The sequence below is a fragment of the Oreochromis niloticus genome, linkage group LG16 (genome assembly GCF_001858045.2).
Source record: "Oreochromis niloticus isolate F11D_XX linkage group LG16, O_niloticus_UMD_NMBU, whole genome shotgun sequence".
Classification (NCBI taxonomy): domain Eukaryota; kingdom Metazoa; phylum Chordata; class Actinopteri; order Cichliformes; family Cichlidae; genus Oreochromis; species Oreochromis niloticus.
The window spans coordinates 9829092-9853506 of record NC_031987.2 but is presented as its reverse complement, the minus strand read 5'-3'; the positions used below and the strand labels follow the sequence as shown (position 1 = coordinate 9853506).

The window sequence follows — 24415 nt, the reverse complement described above, 5'->3', positions numbered from 1 at the left end:
GTGTGTATGTGTGTGTGTGTCTGTGTGTGTGTACGCGCCTTTGATACCTGATGCTCCCCGGTCTCTCCGCAGGGCTATGACAACACAGAGAGCAGCGTTCGCAAGGCCAGTGTGTTCTGTTTGGTGGCTATCTACTCTGTGATTGGTGAGGAGCTCAAACCCCACCTGGCACAGCTTACGGGAAGCAAGGTACTGACCGTTGCCAGCAAGTCTTTCCACTTGCATGTCCTCACAACGAAAACACTTGAACAGACGCTGAGCCTTATCATCTTCCCATGTTGTTATTTCTCAGCTGGTTCTCAAATTATAAAGCACAGGGTCATATTTGCCCTTCTAAAGTGTCCTTGAGTTATGTAAGGGTTAAGGTCTGAGGGTCAGGTTCACCTGACTGCAACCCCCCCATCACCACCTCTCTCCTTTACTAACCACCACCTGGTCAGCTGGTTATCTAAACAGAGTCACCGCTGCAGTCTTCAGCTGCCCTCTAAGATATCACCTTAGTGCTAAAATAACCTTGAGTGCATGCAATTAATCATTAATAACAATCCTTCCTCTTATCAGCAGCTACATTTTAGGGAATCTTTTAAAAAGTGCCTGTGCCAATATTTTGTGTAGAGATTAGTTTTGAGTTCTTCATCCTGTTTAAAGCAAATTGTCCCTGTGATGAGGTTCTTCTGCGGAACAGTTTGTGGTTCTCCTACTACAGCATATTTTAGAACTTCACTTAGTACTTCCCTCTATAGTTAACTGACTGATTGTCACATATATCAGAAAAGATGTGGATTGACAGCCATTAGAATTGTTTTTTTGGGGGGGGATTTTGTTTTGGTTTTGTTTGTTGGTTTTTCCCCGAAGGGTATCCCTAGGAAGCCACCAGCACAAACAGTCCAGGCCAGTTCAGTCCAGTTCAGGGACTTCAACTAGCTGCAGCTAGCAGCTCCAGCCACCTGTGTCGCTATCCACCTGTCAGTCAGGGGGCCCATGGCCCTAATTATAAGTATTACTACCATACAATGGAGTGAGTTATAATTGCATTCAACACCTGTAGAGTTGTTTTGAAGGGGGAAACTAACTAAAGACATTTTTGTAGCAGGCTGTAAACTTGTTTATTTCTGCTGGAGCTTTTAGTGAGTATTAGAGGAACTGCAGGTGTTTGTGCTGTTCATGTTTCAGCCTCACTCTACCTCTGCTCGGTTTAATTGCATGACGAGATGTCATGAGTGCTTTCATCACTTTAAAGGAACCAGCCAAATATTGTGTACTTTTTCCTTCCTGTCGCCCTATCTGACACATGAAGAAGTTTATTCCTCTTTATAATAAAGCTCCTTTAAGACACTCCTGGACACGCAGGACTCTGTGTGCTGATATAAAGAGTAATTTCTCCATTCTTTGTCTGTTTGCAGATGAAGTTACTGAACCTGTACATCAAGCGTGCTCAGACGACAAACAGCAATAGCAGCAGTTCCTCAGATGTCTCCTCTCACAGTTAATGGAGGTGATTTCATCCATTCCAAGACTCCAGATCAGACTTCTCTGTCTTTGAGCATCACCCTCCTCATCACGGCTCTGCAGCTCTTCCTCTTGACCCATTTTGTTCCTTCGTGTCATCCGCCTCCGCTCTGGAAACATCTGAATGTGACTGCTGTCCTGGTTTCAAGTTGGTGGGGAAGGAGTGGACACATTTGGATTTAAGAAATGGCGCTTTGTCCTCCTCCTGTATTCCCACCATCTTCACATCAGCTCCAATCTGTTTCTCCTTCATCCCTTCTGCTTTTAGATTTGTTTCTATAAGCGTAAAATATTCACATCAAAGAAATGTTTCTGTTAGATCATCTTCAGTTTGGGATGAAATGTCATTTGGCTGGCCCAGTGATGGCAACAAGCCCATAAAGTGTGCGGTGAATTCTGTTAAGGGCATGAAGACCAAATATTCCAAGGAGGAAAAAAAATGAGATATGAACAGAAAGACAAAAAGAGGAAGTCCTGTGTGAGCATTTTTGTCCAAGGATCATATTTGACTGTAATTTCTTTTTCTTAATGTGCTCGTTTCTCTTTAGGAGTGGCTTAAAACCCAAACTGTCATTATTACAAAACAGATCTCGTCTCTAAACTGAACGACAATCCTTCACATTTCGTGCAGATCTTTTAACAGAGAAAACAAACCACAGTCGCCACATGGAGTGGAAGCTAAGCCTGTTAAAAGCCGTAACGTTTGTGTCGTTTTTACTTCCTGCTTCCATTTGTGTCTGAGCGCTCACTTTGTCTTTCAGGAAGTCCTTTGTAAATACAGCAGATGAGGAGTCGGGGGAGAACAGGCCTTACGTTTGTGGACTGCAGAGAGTGAACGGGATGTACGGCACCGTCACTCTCGGCTCTTTAAAAAAAAAAAGAAAAAAAAATGTGAATCTGCAGGAGAAGCGTCCCCAGCAGGCCGCGGCGCTCTCAGACTTGTGACCGTGCAAACACAGTATTACTCGTTTCCTCTTTCACAGCTTCTGCAATAACCACAAAGAAATCAAAGGTGTTTTGTACATACACTTTCTGACCGCTGCTTCACAGAAAAGCAGACTTTTTTTTTTTTTGGCTTGCATGAACCTGCGGCACGCGCCGCTCAGTGTTGCGCGGAGAGCCCGGAGCTTCTTCGGCTGTTAAAGTGCACTTTTAACATCATGAGATCACTCGACTCTGAGGAGGCGCTCGTACGGAAAAGGTACACACTCTGTGTTTAATTTATTCTGCTGTAAAGTTTTAAGTGGTGGATTCCTGCTGTGAAGCACTTCATCGATTCCCTGATTGGGAAGAAGCTTTTAATTATTGGACCTGATTTGGTTTTGATGGTCAGTTGATCTGCTGTAGTTTTTTCTTTATAATACTCTGAATAATGAATAATAATGCTGATTCCTGATTTGTCGAAATCCGCTGAGAATGGTCCAACTCTGCTTCTTTAAGGAAATGAATGTACAGAAACAACACGGTGAATTTGCTGGTACTCAAAAGGATTTGACTTTTTCTTTCTCAGCGTCCTTCAGCACGCTCATTTAATCAGCTGAGTTTTTACTGCAAAAGCAAACCTGCAAACTGGTGAAAACCCACCAATCCTATCGCATCTGTCCTCTCGTTGCTGGATCTAAAACAGACGCGACCGCGTTCCTTACAGACTGTTCACTATGCATGTTCAGCAGTCTTTCTTTGGCTTCACGCGCTCATGTAATATTCACACCTGTATTTATATATTTTATTTGATCTTAATGTGTTTATTTCTGTCATGATGAACTGTACAGAAGGTTTTTTGTTTTGTTTTTTATGTTAACATCAATGTGTGATCAGTTTGCAGCGATGTAAAGAAACTGTTTGCTGTAGAAATAAAAAGACCGAGAACTGATCTCAGCGCTTTCTGGCCTTTCACTCCACATTTCACAATTTCCCCCCTTTTACTTCATCTTGTGTAACGTTCAGAGAGTGGCTCAAAGCTCGGACGGCGTCGTCTTTGTTTCCCTCGCAGGTTGGACCTGCATCCGAGCGCTGAGGTGTGCTTAGCGGCTCTGGATAAACATTAACCCGGGCAGACTTTGAGATGACCTGCTCGCCTCTGTCAGTGCGCCCCAGGGTGGCTGTGGCTACAATGTAGCTTGCCATCACCAGTGTGTGAATGTGTGTGTGAATGGGTGGATGACTGGTTGTGTAAAGCGCTTTGGGGTCCTTAGGGACTAGAAAAGCGCTATACAAATACAGGCCATTTACTTAATCTGTCACTCCCTTGAGGAGCTATGAGGGGTGAGCTGCAGGGGTTTCTACACAACCTGCTGAAACTAAACCTGCAATAAAGATTAATGTGCCTTTTTAAAATTGAAATATCATCATTTAATTGTCATTTAAGCTGCCGTGTTGGCTTTTAGAAATATCAGAGATGATAAATATGTTTACTGACATTCATTTGAGGGCTCTTCCTGTGTTTGTTTCCTGAAAGTCCCCTCTAAACATCCTCACCCACAGTAAGTGTTTTGTTGGCAGTGTCAACAACTGATCAACTGAAGCTGCTATTAATGCATCACCCGAGGTGGACATTGGTAGTGGGAGGTGTGCCGGCGCTCTCCGCCTCTCAAAGGTCATCCAAGGTATGCTAATGGCAGGCCTGATGACATCACTGGAGCCATATAAGGGGTGTGTGGTGAGGCTGGGCTGCAAACCTCTCTGAGCTGAAATCCGAGGAAGCCAGCAGGCACAACGCTCGCGCCCTCTGCCTCCACGCCTTCTCTGTGGTCCTGGAATACAAGACGCCGCCGCCACACTGGAAAATATGCTGTTCTGCCATCCCCAGCCTGAGTCCTACCACCAGCACTCTGCTAGTTACATTAGGTAAAGCACTGCCATGTTGCCAAGCTCCAGAAATGTCAGGATTTCACACACAGGTGCAGCAATTTACCAGCTCCACAGGTGCTCGTGTGGCTTTGGTAAATGTGCTGATTCAGGAGCACATTTCAATAATGTGTTATTGACATGAAATGAGTTTTAAAAATGCATTTCAGGCGTTCATTCATTCAAAGAATTGCACTCAAAATCCACATTTCAGGTTAGTTCCACTTTATCATGTCAGTTTGTGAAAGTTTCAGTTTGACTTTTGGTTTTGGATATCATGATGTGGGTGATGTTTTTCTAAGTGTACAGTTTAAGAAATTCAGAAGAGAACACTAACGGTACAGCAACAAAAACACACGACACAGTCATGCACTTAAAAATCTGATCAAACTGACACCAGATCTGAAATTAAAAGACATTTCATCTTGAACTTAAGTTTATTTATTTTAAACAAAGAAACAAGAAAACACCCAATTTAGCCCACCTTTTTTTTTCTTTAATGATGTATTTAACCTGAACCGTGCTGTATGACAACAAACCTTTGGGCTTAAATGACTGAAGATCAGATGTGACAGCTGGCCATCTCCTCGTGGTCTCTTCCAGAGAAGCGTTGGCACCTTTCTTAAAGAACGAAGAAGCTCGGCTCATGGCTGAAAATGGTGCCAAAAGGACCCCGTTCCAGTACATTCTGTGTGCAGCCACCTCACCCGCTGTGAAGCAGCAGGAGGAAGCGCTCACTTATCTCAACCAAGGTACTTACACTGTTAGTCTCCGTGACGACTGTACAGACCGAAGCTCATTTTGTCACACGCAGTCCCAGCCGAAGCATGGGAGATGCTCAGAGTTCAATCCATTCGTTTAAATACACTAAGAGAACAATTAGGTTTGTTCTGCAACAGAAATCAGGTTGAAGTTTTCTGATATTTGTCCAGTTCTATGGAAGCAAAACCAAAAGTCATAATTGTTTAAATATCTTCACTTTGCTAGTTTTGAGTGACTGAGGAAATTTTACTTCACCTCCACAGGTGCACGAAAATTAAAAACTTCTGGTTATGTAATACGCTTTAATTATTTCTGGATTTGACTTCCCTCTTTGAGGGTTTCTCAAAATATGGTCATTGAGGTTTCCAGTGACTCACATGTCAAACATGATTGGCTCCAATTTGGCTCATTTGACAGACTTATGATAATATTTCTTAAATTTTAATATTAGTTACTGAGAATTGGTCACATTTTTTTTTCGTTCATAGTAATGTAGAGTGCAAATGAATTTTGGACTTTTTTAGCTTCCATAGGTTCTGTCTTTAGACCTGGATCTCAGAACATCCTGTTTACATAGTTAAACTCACACACTCAGTATCTGTTATTGATGATGAAGATTTGACATGTTTAATATTTGAAGAATTTATTCATTTAAAGAATCAAGTATTCAGATTAATTGATTGATTTGTGCAAGATGAGCTTCTACGTGAGTGTTAATTTGTCTGACTTGTATCATCTAACCTCACTCATCAACCCCTCTCTCTCTCTCTCTCTCTCGCTCTCTCATGTCTTTTTTGCATTTCACGCTCTCCCCTCCTCTTCCTCTTCTTCGTCCTCTTCTTCGTTTTCTGCCTTCTGGAACCTTCTGATTGTTTCCGTCTGTCGTGTTTGTCAGTGACGTTTTTATTATCTGTGCTTTATCTTCCTCTGTGTTTCTACGAGTTTGCCCTGCTTATCTGCTCTACAGTAATTTGTTTGCAGTAAAAACACAATGAAAGTGAGCTTGCTGTTCCACGCAGCTTGTGGCCATGCAAAGATGGCATGTATTGATTAGTAAAGTTAATTGCCATCAGGGTTTGTAGCTTAGTTTTAGAAGCACTGACAGTTAGTTTTAGCGTCCCTCATTGGCTGTGTTATTGACATGTTGTTGTGATAATGTATTATGTCTGATCAGGACGACGATACGGAAACGTTTTCCAGTGTGTGGCCTTGATATCTACGCCTCTTTTCTGATGGATTGATTGATTTCCTTTCTTTTTAAAAAAAAATTTTTAATCAGGATGTTTTTAATGTTTTAAAATGTAGGTCAGTCCTACGAAATCCGTATGCTTAACAGAAAACTAGTGGAGTATACAGATATAAGCAGCAAATATGTGAAGGTAGGTGTATGGTATTGTGTATGTTTGTCTGTTTTATTTGTCTTTCATGTGACCTCTCCCTCTTTCTCCTCTCGTCTGTTCACTTCCCTGGTTCGTCGCCGGTCCCTCGACCTTCCCTTCCACTTTGGGGGTGCTGTATCGACCCTGAAGAGCTTGGTACTATCACCCAAACTCACTGCTCCTCCTCCTTAAACCTCACATAAGCCCTCTACAGACATGCAGCTCAGCTTCCTCTCGCATTTCCAGCACACACTCACACACACTCTCTCTCTCTTTCTCTCTTTGGTATGTCTCACCAGGCTTTTCCGCTTCTGTCTGCTTTACCTAAGTCACATGATCGTTGTGCTTGTAATTTTTCTGAAAATGCTGTTTCCTGAAGTTGAAATGAGAAAAATCCCTCGTGGAAAAACAAATAAAAAAACAAAACAAAACTAGCAGCTCTCGGGTTCTCCAAGTTTCAGATGGCAGTCGAAGTTTCTACCTCCTCATTTAAGGAGTTAGTCACACACCTAAGAGTTACTTCATTTGGGTGTGAGTGCATCCCCTTGACGCGTCTCTGTCGTCAGGACACATCGTAATGTTCGCTGTAGCATCCTAGAGACGCAGGAATGGGACAGGTGGCGTCTGTGCAAACACATGACGTGGAGCATCCAGAGCTGTTCGAGCTCGGCTGCTCAGTCATGCACGAGCCTCCCCCATAAATAGCCCAATGATACATGTCTCTACAGGCTGCTCATTTCATCTGTGGATTTGTGTCCTCTCCACGCAGATTTTAAAAGGTGGCTGGTGCTAAAATTCCAACCTGATCGAGCTCAGTTTTTTACAGATCAGCGTAAGCATGATGCGGTTCTATTAGCTGGTAGCTAAAGCTGTTTTACGCAACAGTTGGAGGTGACTGAAAAGAGATCAGAGCTCCCACATGTCCTAAGGTTTTAGGATTTGGATGAAAAAGGTTCTGTAAGTAAGTCTTCAAAAGTGGGGCGTTAAATCCAGAACATTCCCAAAGAGATGATGCTTCTGACAGACATTTCTATGCATTTGCTGAAAAAGGCGAATGACCAGTGGCAACACCCCCATCCCCGAAGTCTGGAGGTCACTCGTTAGTGGACCCTCCAATGACTGATACAAAAGAAATGGCTCAGTACTACTTTATAACTGAGCGCCGGGCTTTAGGTTTGTCTGTTTGTATTTAAAGTTGTAGCTGTGTGCTGCAGCACATTTACGCAGCACTACAACAAGATGAGACTGCAGACAAACACCATTTTCAAGGGCTGCGAAGTTGCTCCTTTTTTCCTGTTGACTAAATCACATCCATGCTATCAAAGGTCAATGAAGAGGTCAGTCTTGACTTCCTAAAATCTACCAGGTCCCTTTGATATTATTACTGTGGGTTAGGCATCTCCTACCTGGTCATGGGAAGCTGAATGCACTGCGCTGTCTGGTGATTATTCTATCGGTTGTTTTTGTCCTTTAATTATTTAAATCGTTACTTATATGCATGTTTATGTGTTTACAGCCAGTAATATGTATCATAGATTTGGCATGTAAATGTTGTGGTTAGGGTTAATTAAACTATAAATGTCTAATGCCTTTAAGGTTAAGGTACATAGAGTTGAACGTAGGTATTGATGTCAGCATCAACACAGAATTGTGACAACATACAAATTTCCAGGGTTTTTGTCTTTCAGTTGCGAGGGTTTCAGTTTAGTTAATGTCCATCGCATTTTTGTGGATTTTCAGAGGTTTGAAATGCCCAAATTAAATTTGGCCACCATCTTGTAGCTTCTGAAACTCAATTTAGCATGTCGGTAAAACAAAACCAGACCTTAGCCCCAGATGACCTGACCTGATGGATGCTCAGAGATGAAGCATAAACCGGTCCACTGAGAGGATCTTGTTTCTCAGAGACTGTGGGAGCTCTGTCACATAGAAGGAAAGTCACTGACATTACTGCATGTCTCAGGTATTACATGTAGCCTGACTGGCAGCAGGTCATTGGGCTTGTGTGACTACAGTTTTAACTCTGACTGCTTAAGAATTGGTAAGAAAGGAGCTGCAAGTACTCCCTCCACGCCCTGTTTCAGTGCGTGTATAAATAAAACGGGGGAGCCTTTTCGCACTTTGCCCAACATTCCTGCTGTTCAGCTTGGTGCGAGCTGCCCTGTGCTCAGCTCACAGCCGTGCTCCTGTCTGAAGCCTGATCCCGCTTGTTCACAGAGCATTGTGCGCGTGGTTTTCCATGACCGTCGACTGCAGTACATGGAGCACCAGCAGCTGGAGGGATGGAGGTGGAACAGACCTGGAGACCGAATCCTGGATATAGGTGAGATCACCATACCAACATACTCATGGATTACTGATACTCACAGATTTGTGATGGTTCTTGGTCAAAGTCGCTAGTTGTGTGTCTGACTGCACAGAAAGTCCAGTAATGGCTTGAATACCCAACTACAGTGAGGGAAGTGATTTTTGGAAACTCACAAATATTCGCTCACAACAAAATTAAATATGCTAAACACCCAAGATGAAGATAGGGCTGTGGTTTTCCTCGAGTACAACAATGTGCAGCAGAAGTGATGGCGTGTGGTGAACTTTAGTGTCAAATTTAAGTATGAATGATTATGGAGCTGTGCCGGACCAATGCATTGACAGTAACCAATGACCAATAGCCATTTGACGCGTCTCCCAAAAGGTCGTGGCAGATGTCTACCAGGAGGTTTCTTCCTGTTAAAAGGGAGTTTTTCCTTCCCACTGTCACCAAGCGCTTTCTCAAAGGGGGTCTTATGATTGTTGGGATTTTCTCTGTATTATTGTGGGGTCTCTACCTTACATTATAAAGCACCTTGAGGTGACTGCTGCTGTGACTAAACGCTATATGAACTGAAATGAATCTTAGGTTCTTAGACTTCAGAGGGTTAAACTTTTAACATTAAACCTCGCTTCAGCTTCAGATGTTAACAGGTTAACCAAAACATAAATCTCTTCACGTGGGCTTGAAAATCACAGCTGAAATAAGTGGCTGGCTCATTACTTGCAGATATCCCTCTGTCAGTGGGGATCCTGGAGCCTCGTTCAGACCCTCTGCATCTCAACACCATCGAGTTCCTCTGGGATCCCCTGAAGAACGCTTCTGTTTTCATCCAGGTACATATTCGATTCCAGTCTCAGTTCCTGGGAGGGGGGAAGTTGGGGTCTTAAGCTGAATTTATTTTTCAGCTCTTCTCTATTCTCTTGTCCTTTCAGGTCAACTGCATCAGCACCGAGTTCACCCCCCGGAAGCACGGCGGGGAGAAAGGGGTGCCCTTCCGAATCCAGGTGGACACTTACACCACCAATGAACACGGAGAATACGTCGAGCATGTCCACTCATCCAGCTGCCAGGTCAAAGTCTTTAAGGTACAACACTTCATTTACTCTTACCTCATGCTCATCTCTGATCTCTAACATCCTCAAATCTCATGATTTATACCACACGTCCTGTTTTTTAAGCCTAAAGGAGCTGATCGCAAACTGAAGACAGATCGGGAAAAGATAGATAAAAAGACCCCTCAAGATAGAGAAAAGTATCAGCCATCCCATGACACTACCCTGCTGAAAGAGGTGAGGCCTGAGAGGAACCTTTGTTTGCCTTCTGCTTTGACTTTATTGAACCCAGCTGTAAATTCTTGGGTTACTTGGATGTTTCTGGAATTTGATCAGATCTGAATATTTCCCCCCTCCTTTTTGTTTTGCTTCTTTGCTCACCAAACCATGTAAACCACTGTTACGTTACTGTTTGTTAATATGTCACTTTGCTTTGTTGCATTGTTTGTTTTAAAAGTTTTCTTCTTTGCTGCTGTCAATGACTGAGGCTCTGTCAGTGCTAGTTTGTTATTCACGTGGAGGAAAAGAAAACCTGAGGAACCATTGCACTGGTCATGTTCATTACAAATATCACATATGATACTGTAGCATTACTTACCATTACAAACCATTTATAACACAGGACGTCTTTATAGGAAGAAAATGAAAAGTGTTTGCTAAGTGTGACATAGATACTTGCTAACTAGTGCTAAATTAGTTAAATAAAATCCTAAAATTTCACCTAATCAGGAGTTCAGACTTCTTGGATGGTCTGTTAGTACAATTAACCGCACAGCAGCCACATTATTGGTCAAATAATCGCATTAAAACTGCTTTAAAAGGCTCCAGCAGCACCTCTATCTGCGGTGAAGCCTAGCAGACAGCTAGCAGCTACAGCCTGTCAAAGAGCCCACGCCCCTAATAATGCAAGCTTTAAGTATATATCAAATTAAAAACCTATTTTTTTTTTTACAAACATAGACAGATGTTATGGAGGTATAAATTAACCATAGAGACCAAAACAGTTTTTGCGTCAGGCTAAAATTCCTTTAATATGGGAGACCATTGGGACTGACTCACTGCTGGACCCTCTGGTGGACATTAGAGGAACTGCAGGTTTGCTGTAGCTTTGTCTTTCAGCTCTGGAGTTTGCTGAAATCAATTAAAGTTACCTGGAGTTTTTTTGAAATAAAGTTTTCTTCAAAGCTCTGTACTAGACAACCTGTGAAGCTGTATATTACAACACAAATGTCAGCCCGATGAGACATTAACAGACTTTATCCTGGCGCGTGTCTGGTACAAAGTCTGCATGATGTTCAGCTGAGGCCATGTGAGGTTAGAGCTCTCTGTTATTGTAGGGTCTTCACATCTGTGTGTCATCATAAATAACTGAAATATTGGTGAATGGCACTACCTCCTTCCATTAATCTCACATTAATGGAATGAAACCAAACTAGTGAGCTAAAGGAGATTAACTATCTAAAGTTGTTACTATGTAGACCATATGTTTACACACATCTGTGTAAACTCAGTGCACTTTGAATGTGATTTTGAACCCTTTAATCTTTGTTAAAGGCTTTTCACTTCATTGCACATCTTCTTCTCTTTCTCTCTTCTTCTCTGTGTGCAGTGCTCGCCGTGGCCTGATGCCTTAAATCTAACCAGTCACAGCACCAGCAGCACACCATCACCAATTTACCACAGCTCACCAACCTCCTGCACTTTCACCGAGGGGTGAGTAAGCATTCACACCACACTTTAACACTTGTTTGGTAGTTTCCACTGACATAAAACGCATCTCTTCAGTCAAGGTCTGCAGGGGAACTGTGTTTTGTTTCAATTACGAGTCGAAAATGTGAAAATGTTTCTCTGGTGTGATTGTGCTTTGCCCTCTATGAGAGTACTTTCACAAGCACGGACTTCTGCAGCTATTAGCAGATGCAAAACAGATAATTATTTAACAGCATACGAAGAGCAGACAGATGTGTCTCAGGACAGTTAGAAGAAAATACTCAACCAATCAATGTGTTCTTTCCTCCTCATGTGTGCGTTTCTCTAGCAACTGTTCTCCAAACCAGCAGGGGGAGCTGTTCATGCCCGGCTGCTCTGATGTAAGTAACAGAGACCGGTGCAGTGTGTTAATGTTGCTCTCTTATTCTTTTTAGGCCATTATTTGGAGACAGTGGATGCTGTGCAGCTATACTCATTTCAAGGGCTCTTCTTCTTTTTGACATGTAGCACCTTCTGCCGTCGTCCTCGCTGCAGGACACTCAGCAGTGGCTGCACCGTCACAGGTTCTCGCCTTTCTCAAGGCTCTTCACCAGCTTCTCAGGTACCGCGTGTGAAAAACACACCACACAATTTAGTCTTGGAACTTTTGTCAGAAAGCGCAGGCATGCAGTGCAGGAAAGACAAACTGAGGAAGAACTCATTAGTGTCGATGTGTTCGTCTATCGCAGCGTCAGATCAGATCTGCTGTAGATCAGGGCAGCAAGCAGAACCAGATTTCTGCTGTTGTTGCAGGTGCTGATCTCCTGAGGATGACCAGGGAGGATCTGATCCAGATCTGTGGGCCAGCAGACGGCATCCGCCTCTTCAACACGATGAAGGGAAGGTGAGCCATTAAACTACACTGCCCAGCCACACCCAGAGTCATTTACATGATTTACTGGTTGGTGCATCTACAGGCACAGGATCATGGAATATACAAAGGATAGGCATGCTTTCTGTTTCTGGATGTGAGGCCAGCTGAAGTGCCTCAAACCTGCATTCATTCTAATAACCAGAAGGGGGCGACAACTTTGACTTTTAAGACAAGTCAGGTTGTATAGAAGTCCACACAATTCTGGTCCTTTGGGATTTTCCTAAAGTCTAGTCTAGTCTCTTCTCTCAACCATACATTATATACAAAGATGGATTTGATCCATTGTTTCTCCATTACAGTAAATTTATGATATCGGCCTCTTGAGAAAACTGTGTCTTAAGCTTTAGTGCTGCAGGTCCTTGAAATATATTCAATTCAAGCGTTTGCTCACATTTTCAGGTGTGTACAGCCCCGTCTTACCATCTATGTGTGTCAGCAGCAGGCCAGAAATCAACCTCCCATCAAACCAGGCTGTGGAGAAAGTAAGTGTGCAACGAGAATTCGCTCTGAATGCTCATATTTTGTGCTTTTTTACAGTCCTCTGTCTGTAGTGTGACTGAATGGGTTTTAAACAAGCAATTCCTACACACCAAGCACAACTGCATTCGTGTCAATTAAGGAATGACCACAAGGAACCCAGAACAGAACTTTCTAGCCGGTTTATTAAGCCCCAAATGAAATATTCAAAACTGAGACAGATGGCAGCCGGAGCTGGACCAAACAAGTCAGAGGACCTGAAGAAGACCTGAAGCAGATGTTAGAGTCAGTCCTTAAAATACAAACAAAATAAAACTGATGAAAAAGACTGAGTCCAATTAATAATACACATGAATGTGCCATACTCTTCCTTAAATACTGTGTTTGTAAGGGACAGCCAGGAGAAAATAAAAGGAAGGAACAGAGGAGGAGCTAAAGGTGCTTGTTTAAGACAGTCCATCAACTGAGGAGCTGCACCAAGGCTCAGTATAAGATAAAAAAAGGTTTTGTTTTTTTTTTAACTTCGAGTCATGCATTCTGGTCTACTAGTCCAAAAATAAATGTTTGCAGCTGAAACCGGGCAGAGACAAAATCCTAAAATATCAGGAAATCATCACAGAAACTGGCAGAGAGTAACACTTCTGACCTGATGTGATCATTGTATGTCTGTCTTGCCTCTGCAGTCTACCACGCTCTGTACCTGGAAGAGCTGACACTGCTGGACCTGTCTGAAAAGATCGCTACACTGTACAACATCACTCCACAACAGATCACACAAATCTACAGACAGAAACCCACCGGGATCCACATCTTAGTCTCGGATGAGGTATCTGTCCAGCACTGATTAATGAGTGCATTTCTGCAAATGAGTATGTAGATTCTGTAGGCAAGGGGTAACGTTCGGGTATCGGAAGCTTCCTAACTTCCAACTGTAGGTAGCTTCTACTGACACTAACGCAGTCATCTTTGAGTTGAGTTTGATTAAATGCAGGTAAAAAATCATTGAGAAGAGGAAGAGAGAGCGCCTGCTTTGCTCTAATCCAGTTTTAAAACAGGATGCTATTGTCTAATGACAATTTAGGTTTTTTTATTAGCCCCATAAAAATATATCTGCCTTCCAAAACCATGACAGACAGAACAGGAAGTCTTGGTTTTCCGTTAGTGATCATCAATAAAAGCTATCTACTAACTCCATCATGAGCTCCAGATTCCTTCCAAGTCCATGAAGTGCACTTTATACATGTTTCAGCTGTTTCAAGACCAAAGTGTTTGGTGTTCTTTGTTTCAGATGGTGCAGAACCTCAGGGAAGAAACCAGTTTCATCATCAGCACCATACGAGGTAACTGACCTTTATCCGTACAGCCCTGTTTCAGGGAACGTTAAGAAGCTGTGGAAAAGGGAAAGAAAAGCACTCATTTCCAAACAGTTTAAGCACTTAATTAACGTAATTCTGCTACAAAGGCAGCAAATCAAACGCTGAAATGAAGAACTCAACCAAAAAAAAATCAGTGGTCACTTTACATTTAATGCAACACAAAAATATTTTAAATAAATCAGAGCAGGGTCAAAAAGAAAGTGGAAAAGATGACAGTGTAGAAATGCTACCAACAGTTTGGGGATTTTTTTGCTCTACATAACATCATCAAAAGATTCAGAGAAGTTGGAAAGATCTCTGTACACAAGACTGAAAACCACTTTATCCCCCAGACCCGTTTTGTGGAATTCATGCAGTGTAAGTCTTGGCATAGTCACGGTGTAATACACAAGACCTTCCCTGTAGAGGACTTCGTCTGGATGGCAGCATGTTTTGCTCCGAGGCCTTTGTTGTTCAGCATTTTGGAGAGGAAAACAAAGAAATTGGTTCAGGGGCAACTAAAGGCTGGAAAAGTTGTAATTATTAAAGTTGTAATCCCAGAGCTGCAGATGAGTTCAGTAATCTGTGGGTAAACAGCATAAACAGAACTTTTCTCAATATAACACGCAAACTTAGGATTTCTTCATCTGCTAAATAATATCAAGAAAAGAGCTGAAACAGTGAATGTTGGTGGAGCTCAGGCCTTCAGACACAGTGAACGGGAACATCCCTGCAGGATGGCATCTATAGGTTTTGGAGTCGTCTGCTGCCATCTAGATGTTTTACTGGGAAAGTCTTGTTTATTTCACTGAGATCATCCCAAACCATGGCTGTGGCTGTATTCCTGAAGCATGGCTTCATAGTAAGAGTCCAGATGCAGTCCAGAAACCAAAGGTGGCCACTGAGCAGCTGGTTTCCTGCAGCAAGGATGTTTCCTCTGTTCTTACTTCCAAAGAACAGATGAAGCAGTTTAGTGGGAAAAAGCTTCTTGTTGCTGGCATCAAATTCAAAATGAATAAATCAAATTCTTCAGTTTCAGCATTTTCAGCTGTTTTATTTTCAGTGCTTTTGCATTGTGTTTTTATTTAGAGTCACAGAGCACACCAAGAGGAAACAATTTATTGATATTAAGCTTCAAGCTTTCATCAGGATGTTTTTTTTTTTTTATTTTAAATGATCTTTAACTGAATCTTTGTGTGTTAACAGATGAAAACACTGATGGTTACCACGTTGTGTTAAAATGATCTCCGGGACGTTCCTCAGTGGAGTTGTACAGATTGTAAATATGTTTTACTAGACACTGTAATGATAATAATATTAATACCAATAATAATGTGATGTTTAATAAGATTTCTATCAAAGTGAAAATGCTTGTCAGCTCTTAGCTTACTGTTGATTTTGAGCTTTGTTTCCCAGTCATTTTTTACATATTTGTTCAGTTACTGATTCTTGCTTTATGTTGCAATTAGTGTTAACGAGCGCTGTATCATTCTTTAATATGTCAAATGCAATGCTGTAAATGCAACCGAATGACGCTGATGATAATAAAGCAAAATAAATGGAACACATCATCATGCAGACAAAATGAAACGATGAACAAACAAAACTGTATGATGCTGTTTTAATGAGAAGTGTGATCTCCCGCTGCCTCGGCTCTCTTTGTTCTCCTGCTGGGTCGTGCTGCGTTCGGATGCTCTGAGGATCTGTATTTTCTGGGTGAAGTGACTTGTTTTGAACAACTGTGCTGTGTTTGAGAGTAATTATTTGGCTGCTTTTAAGATATTAAACCTGCACTGGGGGAAAAAGGAGAGTCAACAGTAATTACAAGCAAAACCAAATCACCAGGCCAATATCTCACTACTTAGAGGTCCTTAAAGTTAAACTTGTCTGTGAAGGCACTGTCATATGTCATACATAAATGTCTTAAATCTTGACAAATGCCCACACTGTAACAAAAGTAACAAAACTCATAAAAGACTGAAAGAAAATCAAATTTAAAACAAAAACTAAAGAAGAGTTTAAAAACCATATTTTCTAATCTTTGACTTGGAAGGAAGTTGGTTTGGAAACACATTTGCCGATGCTTCATCTTCTGCTTTGCGTTTGTGTGGGAGCCCTGTTAAAAAGTCCATTATATGAGCAGTGTCCAAGCATTCCTTTTTCTTTCTTTTAATTTATAGCGTGCCCCTGCATTGGCTCTGCGCTCACCCTCGGGGACACGCCCCACACTTTGGGAACATCTGTTTTAACCAATGAAATTATAAGTGGGCGGTGTCTTCTTTGCCGGGGTTCAGTGTTACACAGCCACGTCAGCTCAAGTAACTACTGCGCCGAATCCCTCTCCAAAAGTGTGACACTCCTACACGCGGGAAATTCGTTTGGCTTCATTTTTGTACAGTCGGAAGAAGTGCAGCGGGGTAGTTCATCTTTTCTGCAGTCGCTGATCGAAAAAAGCAGGAAGACCTTTCGTTTACTCCTCTCCAAAACCGCCGCATTAAACTGATAGAGGAGCTCAGCTTTAAACCGAGAGGACTGAAGAGCGGACTGAATGAAATGTGAGTGAGTTTTGGTCAGTATTTATTTTGAGCCTTCATTGTTATAAAGATCAATGAAAAACAGTAAATGCGTAGTAAGGATGCAACCAGTTGTCCCAGCTCCTTTATGGTTTTTGTTGTTGTCCTGACACTAAGCTTACTAACATTACGCTACATTACGTGACATAATATACCTTCCTGTCTCCACTGATACCAATTGTATCACATCTAAAAAGAAAAAAAGTCGATCGGCAGTTATTGAATTATATACTGTTCTGTTGCCTTAAGTCTTCTGGAGTTGTGGAAAAGGCATTAAACGCTGATGCAACTTCCTGTTTTTATTCTAACCCTAGCTGTCATCATAGAGGACACTAGTGAAATCACTTTTATTACTCAAAAGTACAAGAGGGTTAGAGCCATTGGGGAAGAAAATATAGGGTTAATTTGGATTTATTTTTTTTAAAATTTATTTATTTTGTAAATTCTAGTAGCCCTAATCCTCTTCCATACAGATAAATCAGAGAAGGTCATGTTAAAGTCACTTGAGCTTAGTAGCAAAACTACTGTTATTGTAGTTGTAATAATTGCTCTGAGCATAATGAATTCGGATTTTTATTTCACTGATACTAAATTATGTTTCAAATCTGACTCCAACAATGATTATTGTATTGCAGTAACATAATCAAAAAGAATGCAAAAGAATACATACTACAACATACAGCTGACTTACAACATGTAATGCACATAATGCCATGTAGTGCACCTGAACCAAAGAGCAGAGCCTTCTGCCAATAAACCAGCTGCACTTGAAAATTAAACTTTTCTTTAAAACTCATCATTACTCCTCATTTAGAGATCAGTTCAGTGAACCTCCGTTTCCTCTGCCTTCACCAGCAGCAGTGCTCCTAAACCTGTACACAGAGTTCAGCATCAATGGGGCCTTCTCACGTGTAAAACCTATCTATACAATGCATATTAATGTATAATCCTGTGTTATTAAACATATTATCAAGGCTGCTGTCTCAATGTAATCAAGACAGCAATAGCTCAGTAGGTAGAGTGTTCACCCCATGATCCAAAAGTTGGGGGTTCGAATCCACTGAACGGCTACCCTGAGGTTTCCTTGAGCAACGTACTGTCACTTCACACTGCTTCCCAGGCACTGGATTGGTAGCTGCCCACTGCTTCACTGAGTGAATGGGTTAAATGCAGAGGACTACAAATTTCCCACGTGTGGGACTATAAGGGCTTAAAAAAAATAAAAAACAAAAAAAGTTTATTGAGGCTGCTGTCTTGATGAGATCAGACATCCTCTTTAGCCCGGAGGATAAGTAGTAAGACCACAGATTTGTTTTCAGTAAGGAAGCAGTGTTTCTGTATCTTGCTTCTCTGTTTGTTCCTTGTATGGTTGCATGTGTGAATGCAACAAAGAGCTGTATCACCTGCCAACACTTTTCAGAAGTGTTTGTGAGGTCATGCAGTGATTTCCAATCAGGTCTGTCTCTAATGTAGTGCGGGCCTGAACACTATCAACATCTAAGCTCTGCGGCCTGGCTCCTGTGTGCAGAGACTTGTCGGAATCTTTCATTTTTAAATTGTTTCATAGAATGATGAATTTCCTATTTTTACTATAGAAACATTCAGCCTGTCAGGGATTTTCTTTTAAAACACAGTCAAATTATACAAATTTTATTCAAAATATTTTTTAGCATGTAGCGGTCGCAAGATAATGTGAAGGGGACCAGACGGGTAAAAACAACCACACGAGCATTCAGACGTCTTTCAGAGCTCTGAATATATTTCTTATATAGATACAGAATTTTAACACTCTTAACAGTGACACATCTAAAGATGAACAACCCAGCCTCTCAGAAAACTCCTCCTTAAATAGGTGCATGTCATATGTTACGGGTTCGAAATTGAGGACGAGAGTAAAACAATGATGGTCCAGAAGAGGTCAATCAAACAATTGATTTTAATGAATGCACGCAGCGTGGAGAGGTGCAAACTGCAGAACAGTTGTACATCTCTACCCAAAATACACTCTAGATTGCTTTTATAACATCAGGGTATTGTAACGCCCCTTCTTGCGTTTACAAGCACATAATTTGCATGTACAGAACATTCATGTATTTTAAGAATTAACTGCAACATAGAGGTTCCTCCTTGTGGCATACTCTTAAGAATATGGTGATGATCTAAGGCCTTTGAGGTCACCATGGACTGGACATCCTTCCGTCACCTGTAACTAAGCAAACTCAAATACCACAAGAAGCTGAATACATTCAGGCCTTTGCTCAGCTACTATTTTACTGTACCAATATACTCAGCATATGAGTTATGATACATATATATTTAACTCAATCATTTTAAAGTAGTTATAACTGCACCTGCAATAAACATGTTAATATTTGATTATGATAACCCCTATAATATAAATTATAACATAATGCCAGCAGCTTCAATAAACACTTTGATGAAATGATAATTAATGCAATGACAAAGATGATGGTTATATAAAATAATCCCTGTAATTCCACACATACCATGTTACGGGTCCGAAATTGAGGACGAGAGTAAAACAATGATGGTCCAGAAGAGGTCAATCAAACAATTGATTTTAATGAATACACGCAGCGTGGGGAGATGTAAACTGCAAACCATCAGTTGTAAATCCCCAACCAAAAATACACTTCAGATTGCTTTTATAACATCAGGGTATTATGACGCCCCCTCATGCGTTTACAAGCACATAATTTGCATCTTAAGAACATTATTTGCCTCTTCTACAGACACTGATCAATTCTAAGAGATAAATGCAGAGACAGGAGTTCCCCTTTCTGGCATCCTCCTCCAAATAAGGCGATGGGGTCCCCATGGACTTGTCCTCCTTCTGTCACCTGTTGCTAGGCAAACTCAAATGCAACAAGAAGCTGAATACATTCAGGCCTTTGCTCAGCTACTATTTACTGTAACAATATACTTAGCATATAAGCTTCTAAGATTATAGGTTTAACTCAACGATTTAAAGTGGTTATAACTGCACCTGTAATAAACATGTTAATATTTGATTATGATAACCCCTGTAATACAAATTATAACATAATGCCAGCAACTTCAATAAATGCTTGGATGAAATGATAATTAATGCAATGATAAAGATGATGGTTATGAACAGTAACCATAAAATAATTCCTATAATTCTACAACCACCACAAATAAAATTTAAATGATTTCCCCCGACACAGTCCAGCTACAAAAACATCTACAGTGAAATACTGCAATTATTTTAACACACCTCACATATATCTGACTATAAACACACCCCAACTAAATAATATACAAACAAACTAAATTAAACCAAACTAAAGATTCGGCCTACTCCCACCCTCAGCTCTCACCTGATGGTTTAACACACTAGCAATGGATAATTGGAGAGCTCCTTTCAGGTGAACATCATTAGGCTGTAATCATGTGTGCACTCCATGGCCGTTTATCAATGCCCAAGTACGCGAGCACGTACTCGCGTTCTCGGTGAGTACGTACTCGCCGAGAACGCACGGGAGTACGTACCCGCCGAGAACGCGAGCACGGACTCGCGATATGTACAATTGGAACACCTGCGTACGTGATGATGTCACAGGTCCGGAGTTTTTACTGCCGTCCCCTCCTAATGTAACTGTGAGTAACATGTTATGAAGCTTAACTTTAATCACAGCCAAACCGGTTTACTCAGGAACAAATAAAACACTGAAATAAACCAAACATTAACATTTAGAAGTGATCTAAGTGACTTATATATCATTTTTAACCTCAGTAGTGAAACCTCTATTAATAAAAATAGTGTACATGTACATACGTGTACATACCTTAATAAAAACAAGCAGGTGAGATGTTAGAACGCTTTTATTTCTATTCTAGTGGACACTCAATACTATAGACAGCTGCTGGGGTTTCTTTAACCTGAGTAGTGAGAAGTCCGCGAGCAGGGGGGGGGGTTGAAAACGATGTGCCGGGAGTCCGCTGTTGAGTTTTGGACGAAATGCATTCTGGGATATTTAGCTGTCCCAAGTCCACACCGATGCATGCTCGATAAAACGGGCGGATCGAGAACACATCCGGGACTTTTTCGCGTTCTCGGCTTGATGCGTACTTCGAATTGGAACAGTACTTGGTCTCCGACTGATGACGTTTCACGAGTACACGAGAACGCAAGTACGCACAAGTACGCATATTGATAAACGCCCCATGACTCAGGCCTTCAGGAAGTTGACCTCAAAACACAGAGAGAGAGAGAGAGTGGTCAGTGGACTTCAAAACAAAAGCATAACAAAATCAAAACTTGCTGTCAGACATTGTGGATGCGTACTTCACCTTAGTGAGGAAGATGCTTCCCAGCACCCTCACTTAGGACTATACATTTTTTTCATGTTTTAGTTTCACTTGAGCCATTTTGTGGTGATTTATAGGTTTTGAGCAATATATGCTTCCATCCAGATAACATCTTTTTCAGGGAAGTTCTTGCTTATTTCATGAAGACAATGCCAAGATGTATACTACATAAATTCCAGTTGTGTGGTTGATGGGTAGCCGATTGCTAAATAGCCCACCCTGTCATCAGTACTTGGCATTATCGACCCCAATTCCTTTGTCCTCAGGCTTGTCAGAGAAGACGCGAACTCAGTGTATTCAAAATATATTCAATCACTTTATTCAATACAATTTTCTTCAATAACACCTTCTGGAAGGGAGATGTGCACAGCGCGAAAGCCTTCTGCAGATCTGCTGCATTACCAACAAAATGTGCAATATAATCTACACCCCTGCTCCTCATGCCTGGCTTCCACAACCCGAAGGTCATCTCCTGTTGTTATCATCTAGCAGCACAAACAGGAGCTACATCCTCTGAATATTTCGTTTGACATTTTGTTTCTCCTCCACGAGTCAGTTGGCCCCAAACTTCGATCCAATTTTCATGTGCTCTCATAGCCTTCATCTCTCCTCCATGGTCTCCTCTAATTCTCTCATCACTGCTGTTCGTTCCCTAGTTGCTGAGCCTTGAAGTAGATGCTGTTACTCTGAAGCCGAATTTTGTCTTCAGAGAGGGGCTGATTAGCTTCAACACCTGTTTTTCAGAATAAGATATACAGGGAGTGCAGAATTATTAGACAAGTTGTATTTTTGAGGAATAAATTTATTATTGAACAACAACCATGTTCTCAATGAACCCAAAAAACACATTAATATCAAAGCTGAATGTTTTTGGAAGTAGTTTTTAGTTTGTTTTTAGTTTTAGCTATTTTAGGGGGATATCTGTGTGTGCAGGTGACTATTACTGTGCATAATTATTAGGCAACTTAACAAAAAACAAATATATACCCATTTCAATTATTTATTTTTACCAGTGAAACCAATATAACATCTCCACAGTCACAAATATACATTTCTGACATTCAAAAACAAAACAAAAACAAATCAGCGACCAATATAGCCACCTTTCTTTGCAAGGACACTCAAAAGCCTGCCATCCATGGATTCTGTCAGTGTTTTGATCTGTTCACCATCAACATTGCGTGCAGCAGCAACCACAGCCTCCCAGACACTGTTCAGAGAGGTGTACTGTTTTCCCTCCTTGTAAATCTCACATTTGATGATGGACCACAGGTTCTCAATGGGGTTCAGATCAGGTGAACAAGGAGGCCATGTCATTAGTTTTTCTTCTTTTATACCCTTTCTTGCCAGCCACGCTGTGGAGTACTTGGACGCGTGTGATGGAGCATTGTCCTGCATGAAAATCGTGTTTTTCTTGAAGGATGCAGACTTCTTCCTGTACCACTGCTTGACGAAGGTGTCTTCCAGAAACTGGCAGTAGGACTGGGAGTTGAGCTTGACTCCATCCTCAACCCGAAAAGGCCCCACAAGCTCATCTTTGATGATACCAGCCCAAACCAGTACTCCACCTCCACCTTGCTGGCGTCTGAGTCGGACTGGAGCTCTCTGCCCTTTACCAATCCAGCCACGGGCCCATCCAGCTGGCCCATCAAGACTCGCTCTCATTTCATCAGTCCATAAAACCTTAGAAAAATCAGTCTTGAGATATTTCTTGGCCCAGTCTTGACGTTTCAGCTTGTGTGTCTTGTTCAGTGGTGGTCGTCTTTCAGCCTTTCTTACCTTGGCCATGTCTCTGAGTATTGCACACCTTGTGCTTTTGGGCACTCCAGTGATGTTGCAGCTCTGAAATATGGCCAAACTGGTGGCAAGTGGCATCTTGGCAGCTGCACGCTTGACTTTTCTCAGTTCATGGGCAGTTATTTTGCGCCTTGGTTTTTCCACACGCTTCTTGCGACCCTGTTGACTATTTTGAATGAAACGCTTGATTGTTCGATGATCACGCTTCACAAGCTTTGCAATTTTAAGACTGCTGCATCCCTCTGCAAGATATCTCACTATTTTTGACTTTTCTGAGCCTGTCAAGTCCTTCTTTTGACCCATTTTGCCAAAGGAAAGGAAGTTGCCTAATAATTATGCACACCTGATATAGGGTGTTGATGTCATTAGACCACACCCCTTCTCATTACAGAGATGCACATCACCTAATATGCTTACTTGGTAGTAGGCTTTCGAGCCTATACAGCTTGGAGTAAGACAACATGCATGAAGAGGATGATGTGGACAAAATACTCATTTGCCTAATAATTCTGCACTCCCTGTACGTGGAGGTGAAGCTGTGAAATTTTCAGCCAAAACATGGCCTGGTTATGGTTCCAGTTATGTTAATCTATCATTTTGCTCCAGCCGCTATGCTCGTGGAGGGTTGATCCAGGTCCGTGGTCACCTGTACTAACACACTAAGACACTCATTTAATATAATTTTCATCACTGCTCAATAACACTTTTATTCTGATTCTGATTCTTCACATCGCTGCATTCCTCAGTTTCTACACCCCAGTTTGCCCATTTAGCCACCTCTTTACCCTTCTTTTTCGCATTTCATTTTATTCCTAATTTAAATATTCCTGTGTCTTCTTCTTCCAATTCCTTCTTTAATTCTCCTTTAAATTTTGTGCAATTGTTGTAATTATTTTACTTAATGATACTCTTTTCCCCTTGGCATTTTCAGCATTTCTTTTACTTCCCTTTTTGCCTCTTCACCCTATGTTTTAGGCACATTTCCCCATGCAGTCACACAGACTGCCTCTCCTAACTTCTCCATTTGTTTAGTGACTGTCTTCCACCCAGAGCCACTATCTCCACTTCCTCTCTCACCTTCACAGCCCATTGCCTTCTCCTCTCCTAGAATGTGACATGGTGCCTGTCACATTCTACTCCACACACACACACAGCTGCGGAGATCTACTACACTAAATCTAACCCGCCTCTTTTTCTTAACCCAGCTGCTATTTAACAACACAAAATAATTCACTCACCTGTGGGACAACATATAGGACTCTTAAAGTCATTTTTGTTTAAACAGTCACAGCGAGTTTTACACTTTATGGCCAACAGACATCAACCTGTAGTTCTTAGCAAAGGTCTCTTTCTCTAGTGCCCAGACACTGGAAGCAT

At 41.6% G+C, this 24415-nt stretch overlaps 3 protein-coding genes across 34 annotated transcripts in view; all 3 read left to right on the top strand.

Moving 5' to 3' along the window:
• clasp1a (cytoplasmic linker associated protein 1a) overlaps nt 1-3382 on the top strand; it is a 91659-nt gene extending 88277 nt beyond the window's left edge. For all 29 annotated transcript variants that reach the window (XM_025904036.1, XM_025904051.1, XM_025904033.1 and 26 more), the window contains 2 exons: nt 73-189; nt 1404-3382. In XM_025904036.1, coding sequence (XP_025759821.1) covers nt 73-189; nt 1404-1490 — 204 coding nt within the window. In that variant the 3' untranslated portion in view covers nt 1491-3382. The remainder of the gene's footprint in view (nt 1-72; nt 190-1403) is intronic.
• Nucleotides 2574-15952, top strand: tfcp2l1 (transcription factor CP2-like 1). Of its 3 annotated transcripts, XM_005452006.4 has the most exons (17): nt 2574-2710; nt 4012-4356; nt 4960-5108; nt 6424-6497; nt 6648-6653; nt 8715-8820; nt 9535-9641; nt 9741-9893; nt 9987-10097; nt 11470-11573; nt 11899-11950; nt 12078-12171; nt 12363-12453; nt 12883-12965; nt 13644-13786; nt 14249-14300; nt 15522-15952. In XM_005452006.4, exons 2-17 carry the CDS (start codon nt 4298-4300, stop codon nt 15557-15559), a joined length of 1422 nt encoding a protein of 473 aa, XP_005452063.1. In that variant the 5' UTR covers nt 2574-2710; nt 4012-4297; the 3' UTR covers nt 15560-15952. The 3 variants fall into 3 exon arrangements, with proteins under 3 accessions (XP_005452063.1, XP_003445378.1, XP_005452064.1); XM_003445330.5 differs by lacking the exon at nt 6648-6653; XM_005452007.4 differs by lacking the exon at nt 13644-13786.
• A 716-nt stretch (nt 15953-16668) lies between these two features.
• Nucleotides 16669-24415, top strand: part of LOC102077564 (sterile alpha motif domain-containing protein 9) — a 37115-nt gene continuing 29368 nt past the window's right edge. For both annotated transcript variants that reach the window (XM_019352600.2, XM_019352599.2), the window contains exon 1: nt 16669-16870. The gene's annotated coding sequence lies outside the window, so the exon portion shown is untranslated. The remainder of the gene's footprint in view (nt 16871-24415) is intronic.